Here is a 13139-nt window from a genome sequence, read left to right on the forward strand (position 1 = left end):
TTTGCCATAGTTATTATGAATCTATCGTAAGATACATAATAATCTTTTCAGGGAATGCAAGTAGTGTAAACAGAATATCATTATTTTAAAAGCATTGTTGTTATTCTTTTTGTTGCTGGGGTCTTCAGTCCGAAGACTGGTTTCATGCAACTACTTGTAACCTACATCCGTCTGAATCTGCTTACTGCATTCACTCCTGCTTTCCCTCTACTATTTTTACCTCCCACACTTCCTTCCAGTATTAAACTGGTGATCCCTCGAGGTCTCAGAATGTGCCATACCAACCAATTCCTTCTTCTAATCAGGTTGCGCCACATATTTCTTTGCTTCCAAACTGTATTCAATACCTCCTCCTTAGTTACATGCTCTACCCATTTAATATTCAGCATTCTTCTGTAACGCCACATTTCAAAAGTTTCTGTTCTCTTCTTGTCTAAATCGTTTATCGTCCACGTTTCACATCCAAACATGGCTATACTCTATACTAATACTTTCAGAACAGACTTTCTTACACTTAAATCTATACTCTATGTCAACAAATTTCTCTTCTTCACAAACACTTTTCTTGTCATTGTCAGTACATTTTATATCCTCTCTACTTCAGCCATCATCAGTAATTTTACTTCCACTACTCTCAATGTCTCATTTCCTTATCTAATTCCTACAGCACAACCTGATTTAATTCACTACATTCCATTACCCTTATTTTGCTTTTGTTGATGTTCATTTCAAAAAATGGTTCAAATGGCTCTGAGCACTATGGGACTTAACAACTGACGTCATCAGTCCCCCTAGAATGTAGAACTACTTAAACCTAACTAACCTAAGGACATCACACACATCCATGCCTGCGGCAGGATTTGAACCTGCGACCGCAGTGGTCGTGTTGTTCCAGAACCGCTCGGCCACACCGGCTGGCTGTTCATTTCATATCCTCCTTTTAAGACACTGTCCATTCCATTCAACTATTCTTCCAAGACCTTTGCTGTCTCTGACAAAATTAAAATGTCATTGGCAAACCTCAAAGTTTTGATTTCTTCTCACTGGACTTTAATTACTACTACAATTTTTTCTTTGGTTTCCTTTACTGCTTGCTCAATGTACAGATTGAATAACATTGCAACAGGCTACTGCCCTGCCTCACTCCCTTCCCAACCACTGCTTCCCTTTCATGCCTCCTTGATTCTTTTAACTGTCAGCTGGTTTCTGTACAAGTTGTAAATAGCCTTTTGGTCCTAGTATTTTACCTCTCCTACTCCAGAATTTCAAAGAACGTATCCCAGTCAACAATTTCAAAAGCTTTCTCCAAGTCTTCAAACACTATAAATGTAGGTTTGCCTTTTCTTAACCTATCTTTAATGAGAAGTCGTAGGGTCAGTTTTGCCTCGCATGTTCCTACTTTTCTTGGGAATTAAAACTGCTCTTCCTAAGGTTGGCTTGTACCGGTTTTTCCATCCTTCTATAAAGAATTCATGTTAGTATTTTGCAACCATGACTTATTGAACTGATAGTTCAGTAACATTCACATCTGTCAACACCTGCTTTCTTTGGAATTGGAATTATAATATTATTCTTGAAATCTGAGGAAATTTTGCTTGTCTCATACATCTTGCTCACCAGATGGAAGAGTTTTGTCATGACTTCTTCTCCCAAGGCTATCAGTAGTTCTAAAGGAATGTCATCTACTTCCAGGGCCTTGTTTCGGCTTAGGTCTTGGAGTGCTCTGTGAAATTCTTAATGCAGAATCACATCTCCCATTTCATCTTCATCGACATCCCCTTCCATTTCTATAATATTGCCCTCAAGTACATCTTCCTTGTACAGACCCCCTATACACTAATTCCACTTTTCAGCTTTCCCTTTTTTCCTTAGGACTGGTTTTCCATCTGACTTCTTGACATTCGTACAGGTCATTCTCATTTCTCCTAAGTTCTCTTTACTTTTCCTGTAGGCAGTATCTATCTTTCCTTTAGTGATATATGCTTCTAATTCCTTATATTTGTCCTCCAACCATTCCTGCTTAGCCAATTTTCACTTCCTGTCAACCTCATTTTTTAGACATTTGTATCCCTTTTCACCTACTTCATTTACTGCATTTTTATACTTTCTCCTTTCATCTGTTAAATTCAATATCTCTTGTTTACCAGAGGATTTCTACTAGCTCTCATCTTTCTACCTATTTGTTCCTCTGGATTCACTATATCATCTCTCAAAGCAACCCATTTTCCTTCTACAGTAGTCATTTCCCATGTTCTTGTCAATCGTTTTCCAATATTCCCTCTGAAACTATCAACAACTTCTGGTTACTTCAGTTTATCCAGGTCCTATCTTCTTAATTTCCTACATTTTTGCAATTTCTTCAGTTTTAATCTATAGTTCACAAATAATAAATTGCGCTCAGAGTCCACATCCGGCCCTGGAAATTTCTTACAGGTTCATATCTGGATCTGAAATCTCTTTCTTCCCATTTAATAATCAATCTGAAACCTTCTGGTGTCTCCAGGTCTTCCACATATACAACATTCTTGAACCAAGTGTTAGCTACAATTACATCATGCTCTGTGCAAAGTTCTACCAGGTGGTTTCCTCTTTTATTCCTTTCCCACAAACCATATTCAGCTATTATTTTTCCTTCTCTTCCTTTTCCTACTACTGAATTCGAATCGTCCATGACTGTCACATTTTCATCTCCCTTAACTATCTGAATAATTTCATTTATCCCACCATACATTTCTTCAATCTCTTCATCATCTACAGAGCTAGCTGGCACAGAAACTTGTATTACTGTGGAGGATGTGGGCTTTTTGTCGATCTTGGCTACGATAATGTGTTCACTATGCTGTTCACAGTAGCTTATCAGCATTCCTATTTTCTTATTCAGTATTAAACATATTCATGCATTACCTCTATTTTGTCCGCCCCCAGTAGCTGAATTGTCAGCGTGACGGATTGTCAATCCTCTGGGCCCAGGTTCGGTTCCGGCTGGGAGGGGAATTTTCTCCACCCAGGGACTCGGTGTTGTGTTGTCCTCATCATCACCATCATCCTATCATCCTCATCGACTGCAGGTCGCCAAAGTGGCGTCAAATTGAAAGACCGGCACCCAGCAAACAGCCTGCCCAATGGGGGGGGGGGCCTAGCCATACGATTAAAAAAAAAACTATTTTATTTTGTATTTATAACCCTGTATTCACCTGACCAGAAGTCCTGCTCCTCCTGCCACTGAACTTTACTAATTACCACTATAACTTTAAACTATCTATCGGCCTTTTTAAATTTTCTAAGCTACCTGCCCGATTAGGGGATCTGACATTCCACACACTGATCCATAGAATGACAGTTTTGTCTCTCCTGATTATTATTAGAAATATGTGTAATATTAAACCTAGACAGTTATGCCAACTTTTATTCACGGAACTAAAAATTTTCACTATTCCACATATGTCTGTACCATACAAAAATTATTTATTGAAAACCATTTTCAACACATGTATGACACATGAAAAAGAGATAATTTCATGTTCCTGTCTCGTAGACTAAAACTATACTCCCAGACTCCTCAGTAAATGGCAATGAAAATTTATAATAAATTAAAAATGAAAAAGTTTCACAATATGGAACTAGATTTATGAAGATAAAATTACGCACCAGCCTAGTGCAAAAATGTTGTTATTCACTAATGAAATTTTTAGATGATGATTTCTTTGCACGGTAATAAATTTCGAATTATTTTTTAAAATTAAGATTGTTTTTTTTGACACATTGTATGTATCTCTGTCACATTATTTATTCTGATGAGTCTCCTGTAGTTTAAATCAATGATTCACATATGTACAACATACGAAAATTAAAATTCTGATTTTGTTATATCTGTCTCTTCTTTCACATCTCTTCTTCAGTTCCTCGCTGTTTTCCAGGCTTCTGCCACCTGTGTACCCCCCATACATCTGTTTATTTTCACATGTCTTTCTTCTCACACCTAATTTATCCCATCAATAATTTCTTTTCATCTTCATTGTCTTATATCCACATTCTTTATTCTAGCCACCAGGTCTCTCATCCTCAGCCAATTGTTATACATTTTCTTCTCCATTTTTGTCTTTTCACATATGTTCTCCATACACCACTCTGGGCTTTGTTTTGTTAGTCTGGTTTGTTGACCCAGCACTTCATACACTACCTTGTGAATGCATCTTTTGATTGTTGGTATTTCTCTACAGAATTTCTGCATTCATAAAAACTTAGCAGCTTACTAGCTAGTCTCAGTTTACTAAGAAATTTTAGTCCCAACTCTGAGACTATTTATATTATATTATACAGCATCCAGGATTTAATATGAGCACTACCTTCCTGAGGAACCCTTTTCCTTCATGGTGGCATGACAATCTTTGCTCTAAGCAGGAAGTGGTCAGAGCGGTATTCTAGGCCTCTGTGTACCCTTACATCATTCACACTAAGTGTAGAATTTTTGTTTTGTGCAACTGTTCTCAAATCTCTTGAATGACTGTCATGTGTATTTATGTATCCACTTATGTGAAAGAAACCATTTAAAATTTTCAAATTCAATGCAGCGCATGTGTTTACCTATCTCTTGCCATTTTCATTTATGACATTTTCTCCACATGTTCCTACTATCTCATCATCTACCTCTGTACCTATTCTTGCATTAAAATCTCCCATACAGATTATTCCCTTTTGAGGCATTATCTTTTCCAGGACAAATGTCAATTCATCAGCAAATCCATCTTCGGTTTTGCTATCAGTGTCATTTGTTGAAGCATACACTCCCACTAACGTGCACCGCATCCACACTTGAGGAAGTCCACAGTCATAATTCTTTTTCTCTAAGAAATGGCTTTGCATTACCATAGCTATCATACTCTGATAGCTGGAAATGACTAGAAGTGTCCAAGTACTTAGCATCTGCCTTGACATTACTTTACTAGTATCAGCTACATTGGTGAATCTTGGAGATATGCCATGTCTGTAGAACAAAAGCAGAAACATGACACGAGTCACTACATATGCTGCCAAAGCCAGACCCCACACACGACACTGTAGAGGAGTACAAACAGAAACACACCTCGACAAAATATTATCCTCCTCCTTCATGAAAGTTCTGTGATACCTTGTTTCAAGGCATAACATTAATCCTAAACACAAGTATCAGTTTTTCCAAGATTCCATTATTGGTACTCAGCAAGCATCCTACAATTAGGCATCAATGAGTTTAGTGTTGGCGTGTTTGTTGCTGTTAGTAGTAGTTTATCTTGCAGAAAAACTGAAGTAGATAATTCCTGTTACTTAGTATGGTTAGAGGTTATTCTTGAAAACCAGAATAAAATAATAACTGGATCCTTTTACTGACCTCCCAGCTCAGACGATACAATTGCTGAAAGGTTCAAAGAAACCTTGAGAGCAATTTCAAACACGCACCTGGCTCATACAATTGTAGTTGGCGGTGACTTCAATTTTACCCTCAATATGTTGGCAACAATACATGTTTAAACCAGGAGGTATGCATAAAAGATCATCAGTAATTGTGCTAAATACATTCTCTGAAAATTATTTTGAGCAATTAGTTCATGAGCCCATTTGAATGGTAAATGGTTGTGACAACACACTAGCCCTCTTAACAACAAATAATTCTGAGCTAGTAATGAGTGTCAAACCAGATACACGGATTAGTGAACACAGGGTTGTCATAGCAAGACTGAGTACCATGACTCATAAATCCACAAAAAATATATATTCAAAAACAAAGATAAAAATTTAGTTGATGCATTTCCGAGAGACAATCTTCCAAATTAACAACGTAAGTGTAGACCAGATGAGGCTTGAATTCAAAAAAATAGTATGGAGAGCAACTGAAAGATTTGTACCAAATAAATTAACAAACAATTGATCTGATCCCCCGTGATAAACAAAACAAGTAAGAACAGTGCTGCAGAAAAAATGAAAAAAGCGTGCCAAATTTAAATGAATGCAAAATTCCCATGATTGGCTCTCTTCAACAGAAGCTCAAAATTTAGTGTGGATTTCAATGTGACATGCTCACAATAGTTTCTACAGAAAAACTTCGTCTCAAAACTTGGCAAAAAATCCAAAGAGATTCAGGTCATATGTAAAGTATGCTAGCAGCAAGACGCAAGCAATGGAATGCTATGGTGATGCTGCTAAAGCAAAGTTACTAAACACAGCCATCGGAAATTACTTCACCAAAGAAGATGAAGTACATATTTCACAATTCAAATCAAGAACAGCTGCCAACGTGAGTAACTTAGAAGCAGATATCCTTGGAGTAGTTAAGCACCTTAAACCACTTAATAAAAGCAAGTCTCCTGATCTAGATTGTATACAAATTAGGTTCCTTTTGGAGTATGCTCTGTAATTAACAATCATATACAACAGCTCGATTGACGAAAGATCTGTACCCAAAGACTGGAGAGTTGCACAGGTCACACCAACATTCATGAAAGGAAATAGGAGTAATCCACTAAATTACAAGCCCATATTATTAACATCGATATGCAGCATGATTGTGGAACATATATTGTCTTCAAACATTATGAATTATCTCGATGAGAACGGTCTATTGACACACAGTCAACACGTATTTAGAAAACATCATTCTTGAGAAAAACAACACACTCTTTACTTACACAAAGTGTTGAAGGCTATTGACAAGGAATTTCAAACTGATTCTGTATTTCTAGATTTCCAGAAGTCTTTTGACACTGCAGCTCATGAGTAGCTTGTAATCAACTCAGTTATGTGTCTGGATTCTTGATTTCCTGTCAGAGAGGTCACAGTTTGTAGTAATTGATGGAAAGTCTCTGAGTAAAACGGAAGTGATTTCTGGCATTCCCCAAGATAGTGTTATAGGGCCTCTGCTGCTCCTTATCTATACAAATGATTTAGGAGACAATCCGAGCAGCTGTCTTAGGTCTTTTGCAGATGATGCTATCATTTATCATCTAGTAAAGTCATCAGAAGATCAAAATCAATTGCAAAACGATTTAGATAAGGTATCTGCATGGTGCAAAAATTGGCAATTGACCCTAAATAATGAGAAGTGTAAGGTCATGCACGTAAGTGCTCAAAGGAATCCGTCAAGCTACGATTACACCCTAAATCAGTCAAATCTAAAAGCCATAAATTCAAATAAATAGCTATGAATAACAATTATGAACAACTTAAACTGTAAAGAATGCACAAAAAATAGTATAGGACTGCTTATAATACCCTTGTGTGTCCTCTTTTGGAGTACAGGTTGACAGTGGGGGATCCTTACAAGATAGGATTACACTGAGAAAGTTAAAACAAGGGCAGACTATTTTGTTATCAAGAAATTGGGGAGGGAGTGTCGTGGACACGATACAGGATTTGAGGTGGACATCATAAGAACAAAGGCATTTCTTGTTGCAGCTGGATCTTCTTACAAAATTTCAGTTACCAACTTCCTCCTCCAAATGCAAATGCAAAAATATTTTGTTGATGCTAGCTTAGACAGGGAAGTATGATCATCACAATGAAATAAGGGAAATTAGATCTTATGCCCCCCCCCCCCCCCCCACCCCCATGAACCATGGACCTTGTCGTTGGTGGGGAGGCTTGCATGCCTCAACGATACAGATAGCTGTACTGTAGGTACAACCACAACGGAGGGGGGTATCTGTTGAGAGGCCAGACAAACGTGTGGTTCCTGAAGAGGGGCAGCAGCCTTTTCAGTAGTTGCAGGGGCAACAGTCTGGATGATTGACTGATCTGGCCTTGTAACATTAACCAAAACGGCCTTGCTGTTGTGGTACTGCGAACGGCTGAAAGCAAGGGGAAACTACAGCCGTAATTTTTCCCGAGGGCATGCAGCTTTGCTGGATGGTTAAATGATGATAGCGTCCTCTTGGGTAAAATATTCCGGAGGTAAAATAGTCCCCCATTCGGATCTCCGGGCAACGACTACTCAAGAGGACTTCGTTATCAGAAGAAAGAAAACTGGCTTTCTACGGATCAGAGCGTGGAATGTCAGATCCCTTAATTGTGCAGGTAGATTAGAAAATTTAAAAAGGGAAATGAACAGGTTAAAGTTGGATATAGTGGGAATTAGTGAAGTTCGGTGGCAGGAGGAACAAGACTTCTGGTCAAGTGAATACAGGGTTATAAATACAAACTCAAATAGGGGTAATGCAGGAGTAGGTTTAATAATGAATAAGAAAATAGGAATGCAGGTAAGCTACTACAAACAGCATAGTGAACGTATTATAGTGGCCAAGATAGACACGAAGCCCATGCCTACCACAGTAGTACAAGTTTATATGCCAACTAGCTCTGCAGATGACGAAGAAATTGATGAAATGTATGACGAGATAAAAGAAATTACTCAGGTATTGAAGGGAGATGAAAATTTAATAGTCATGGGTGACTGGAATTCGACAGTAGGAAAAGGGAGAGAAGGAAACATAATAGGTGAATATGGATTGGGGGAAAGAAATGAAAGAGGAAGCCGTCTGTTAGAATTTTGCACAGAGCATGACTTAATCATAGCTAACACTTGGTTCAAGAATAATAAAAGAAGGTTGTATACATGGAAGAATCCTGGAGATGCTAAAAGGTATCAGATAGATTATATAATGATAAGACAGAGATTTAGGAACCAGGTTTTAAAATGTAGGACATTTCCAGGGGCAGATGGGGACTCTGACCACAATCTATTGGTTATAAACTGTAGATTAAAACTGAAGAAACTGCAAAAAGATGGGAATTTAAGGAGATGGGATATGGGTAAACTGAAAGAACAAGAGGTTGTACAGAGTTTCAGGGAGAGCATAAGGGAACAATTGACAGGAATGGGGGAAAGAAATACAGTAGGAGAAGAATGGGTAGCTCTGAGGGATCAAGTAGTGAAGGCAGCAGAGGATCAAGTAGGTAAAACGACGAGGGCTAATAGAAATCCTTGGTTAACAGAAGAAATATTGAATTTAATTGATGAAAGGAGGAAATATAAAAATGCAGTAAACGAAGCAGGCAAAAAGGAATACAAACGTCTCAAAAAAAGAGATCATCAGGAAGTGCAAAATGGCTAAGCAGGCAAGGCTAGAGGACAAATGTAAGGATGTGGAGGCTTATCTCACTAGGGGTAAGATAATACAGCCTACAGGAAAATTAAAGAGACCTTTGGAGAAAAGAGAGCCACCTGTATGAATATCAAGAGCTCAGATGGAAACCCAGTTCTAAGCAAAGAGGGGAAAGCAGAAAGGTGGAAGGAGTATATAGAGGGTCTATACAAGGGCAATGTACTTGAGGACAATATTATGGAAATGGGATAGGATGTAGATGAAGATGAAATGGGAGATACGATACTGAGTGAAGAGTTTGACAGGGCACTGAAAGACCTGAGTCGAAACAAGGCCCCTGGAGTAGACAACATTCCATTGGAACTACTGACGACCTTGGGAGAGCCAGTCCTGACAAAACTCTACCATCTGGTGAGCAAGATGTATGAGACAGGCGAAATACCCTCAGACTTCAAGAAAAATATAATAATTCCAATCCCAAAGAAAGCAGGTGTTAACAGATGTGAAAATTACCGAACAATCAGGTTAATAAGTCACAGCTGCAAAATACTAACACGAATTATTTACAGACGAATGGAAAAACTAGTAGAAGCTGACCTCGGGGAAGATCAGTTTGGATTCCATAGAAATGTTGGAACACGCGAGGCAATACTGACCTTACGACTTATCTTAGAAGAAAGATTAAGGAAAGGCAAGCCTACGTTTCTAGCATTTGTATACTTGGAGAAAGCTTTTGACAATGTTGACTGGAATACCCTCTTTCAAATTCTAAAGGTGGCTGGGGTAATATACAGGGAGCGAAAGGCTATTTACAATTTGTACAGAAACCAGATGGCAGTTATAAGAGTCGAGGGGCATGAAAGCGAAGCAGTGGTTGGGAAGGGGGTGAGACAGGGTTGTAGCCTCTCCCCGATATTATTCAACCTGTATATTGAGCAAGCAGTAAAGGAAACAAAAGAAAAATTTGGAGTAGGTCTTAAAATCCAGGGAGAAGAAATAAAAACTTTAAGGTTCGCCAATGACATTGTAATTCTGTCAGAGACAGCGAAGGACTTGGAAGAGCAGTTGAACGGAATGGACAGTGTCTTGAAAGGAGGATATAAGATGAACATTAACAAAAGCAAAACGAGGATAATGGAATGTAGTCAAATTAAGTCGGGTGATGCTGAGGGAATTAGATTAGGAAACGAGACACTTAAAGTAGTAAAGGAGTTTTGCTATTTGGGGAGCAAAATAACTGATGATGGTCGAAGTAGAGAGGATATAAAATGTAGACTGGCAATGGCAAGGAAAGCGTTTCTGAAGAAGAGAAATTTTTTAACATCGAGTATAGATTTAAGTGTCAGGAAGTCGTTTCTTAAAGTATTTGTATGGAGAGTAGCCATGTATGGAAGTGAAACATGGACGATAAATAGTTTGGACAAGAAGAGAATAGAAGCTTTTGAAATGTGGTGCTACAGAAGAATGTTGAAGATTAGGTGGGTACATCACGTAACTAATGAGGAGGTATTGAATAGAATTGGGGAGAAGAGGAATTTGTGGTACAACTTGACTAGAAGAATGGATCAGTTGGTAGGACATGTCCTGAGGCACCAAGGGATCACAAATTTAGCATTGGAGGACAGTGTGGAGGGTAAAAATCGTAGAGGGAGACCAAGAGATGAATACACTAAGCAGATTCAGAAGGATGTAGGTTGCAGTAGGTACTGGCAGATGAAGGATCTTGCACAGGATAGATTAGCATGGAGAGCTGCATCAAACCAGTCTCAGGACTGAAGACCACAACAACAACAGATATTATGGAGAAAGATATGGGTGTTCATTTTTTTTTCACATGCTGTTCAAGAGTGGAATAATAGAGAATTATTGTGATGGTGGGTTGAGGAATCCTCTGCCAGGCCAGGCACTTAAATGTGATTTTCAGAGTAGGCATGTAAATGTAAATGTAGTACAAAGGGAATATACTGCAAGTTATCATGAACAAGTTTGAATTTTAAAATAACAACACAAGTCGTGCTGATTCTTTTGCTGTGGTTGTTCTGTGTGTCTAAGAAAGCAACTAACTGTACCTTTATTGGAGCCTTGCTGGTGATATTTGCAACAAGGAAGTTCATTGCTATATCTTCACAGTTCATGTGTTCATCCACCCATTCCTTAATATGACCTGGCATTGCTGTAGTATACAGGTAACTCCAGTACTGTTGGAAAGAACAGTCAGTGTTAGTGTCATGAAACTATGTCACATTTATATTATGTATAAGGGGCATAATTTCCATAACTGTTAGTGCCTTCATGGAAAAATGCTTGCAGTTGCCTACAGAACCAGGATTGCATCTAGATGATCACCTCTTCATCTGAAGCAAATCAATGGCCATGAATGTCTTTCTTCAGGACTCAAAAAATTTTGAAATCACATGGGGAGAGATCAGGACTGTGTGGAGGATGTGCAAGGGCTTCCCAGTGAAACTTCTGCAGCATACTCAAAACAACCTTGGCAACATGTAGGCAAGCATTACCCTGCAACAGAATAATGCCATTTTGACTATGACGCAGAAGTCTCACTGGAAGGTCCTTACAAATCCTTCATACACTCCCAATCCCTCCCCATGTGATTTCCATATTTTTGGTGCCCTGAAGAACGACATTTGTGGCTCTCAGTTTGCTTTGGACGAAGAGGTGCATGCCTGGGTAGGCAACTACAAACGTTTTTCAATGAAAGCATCGACTGTCTTGTCTTACTGTGGGATAAGTGTATTAACAGTTAAGGAGGTTACTTTTAAAATAATAAACAGTTTACTTCCTTTTTTTCCATCTGTCCATTTGTGCACCCCTTATATTATTATACAAAAATACACCAAAAACGACAGAACAAATGATAGCCCTGAAGTTACATTGTGACCATCTCTAACTCATGCTATGGTTCATAGATACAGTCAAATTACTCTTATAATTTGCCATGTCTTGTATTATTTTCTTTTCCTAATGACATATCACTCATAAGAACCAATTAACTTTGAAGCTGGTACTAGTTGCAACAATAAAAATTGTGATACTATCCAACAGTCATGCACATAATACACTTCTCATACCAACAACCATACTTTTCTCATATCAACACTCATTTGCTAAGGAATCTCAGATTTCTAGCTGTCTAATTTGTGAAATAACACTCAATATATCAAAGATTTCTTCCAGCATTTTCATTAGTTGTTCTGATTTCAGGAGGCTGGCAGTGTGCTGTTATCATGTTATTTCTACTAAAAAATTTCTGTTATATAGTTACTTAATAGCTTTTAAGAACCCAACTTAACCTTTACGTCCTTTCTGTATGTATACAACTTATCCTTGTTTAATGGTGCACTTGAATCATTTGGGTGCATTATATTATGGGAAGTAATTTTTGATGCTGATGATGCCTAACCAAGAGGACCATCTTCTTAGGTTCTGTTTGTTGATTGAGCATTTTTGCTATCCAATAGCTCACCCAAATTAACAGGAATTTTTTTGAGGGGAAGGAGGAGGAGGGACGTGTTACTGACACCCAAATTGTTACCACAAGAAGCTAGGGAAATATAGATTGAGAGAGAGTCTTGTATCATCTGGGCAAGCATACTAGAATTTGAGTGCAGCAGGGTTTTACCATGTTTGCAAGCAAGGTGGCGAAGGCAAGATTCCCACTCCCTGTAACACACAGCATTTCAATAGAATGTCCAGAGCTATAATCATAGATAAGTCATTGGCCAGCCTTCATCTATGCACTGAACAACAGCTTGCTATGTGTATGTAGGTCACTACCATGAAGCTTAACAAATAGTGAATGTTCATTCGCCTGATAAATAAGACTACGTTCTCCCAAAATCACAAAAATACCAAGTAAATTGGAATCATGAAGATTTGACATATTACGTAATTATTGATCACAAGAAAACAGCAAAACCTTGAAAAAGAAAAAAAAAAATGTTGAGTAGAAATTAAAACTAATATTAGTGTAGTTATTCTTTTCAAGAATTACAGAACAACTTGCAAAATCAAAAAATTTACTTGACAAATATCTGAATTTCCATT

General features: G+C 38.1%; 1 protein-coding gene across 1 annotated transcript in view; it reads right to left on the reverse strand.

The window, feature by feature from the left end:
• The window catches only part of LOC126297625 (exostosin-2), a 52443-nt gene that overhangs the window by 13527 nt on the left and 25777 nt on the right, over positions 1-13139 (reverse strand). The window contains exon 6 of the mRNA XM_049988641.1: positions 11144-11272. Within this exon, the coding sequence (XP_049844598.1) occupies positions 11144-11272 (129 nt within the window). The remainder of the gene's footprint in view (positions 1-11143; positions 11273-13139) is intronic.

Source organism: Schistocerca gregaria, chromosome X (genome assembly GCF_023897955.1).
Source record: "Schistocerca gregaria isolate iqSchGreg1 chromosome X, iqSchGreg1.2, whole genome shotgun sequence".
Taxonomy (NCBI): Eukaryota; Metazoa; Arthropoda; class Insecta; order Orthoptera; family Acrididae; genus Schistocerca; species Schistocerca gregaria.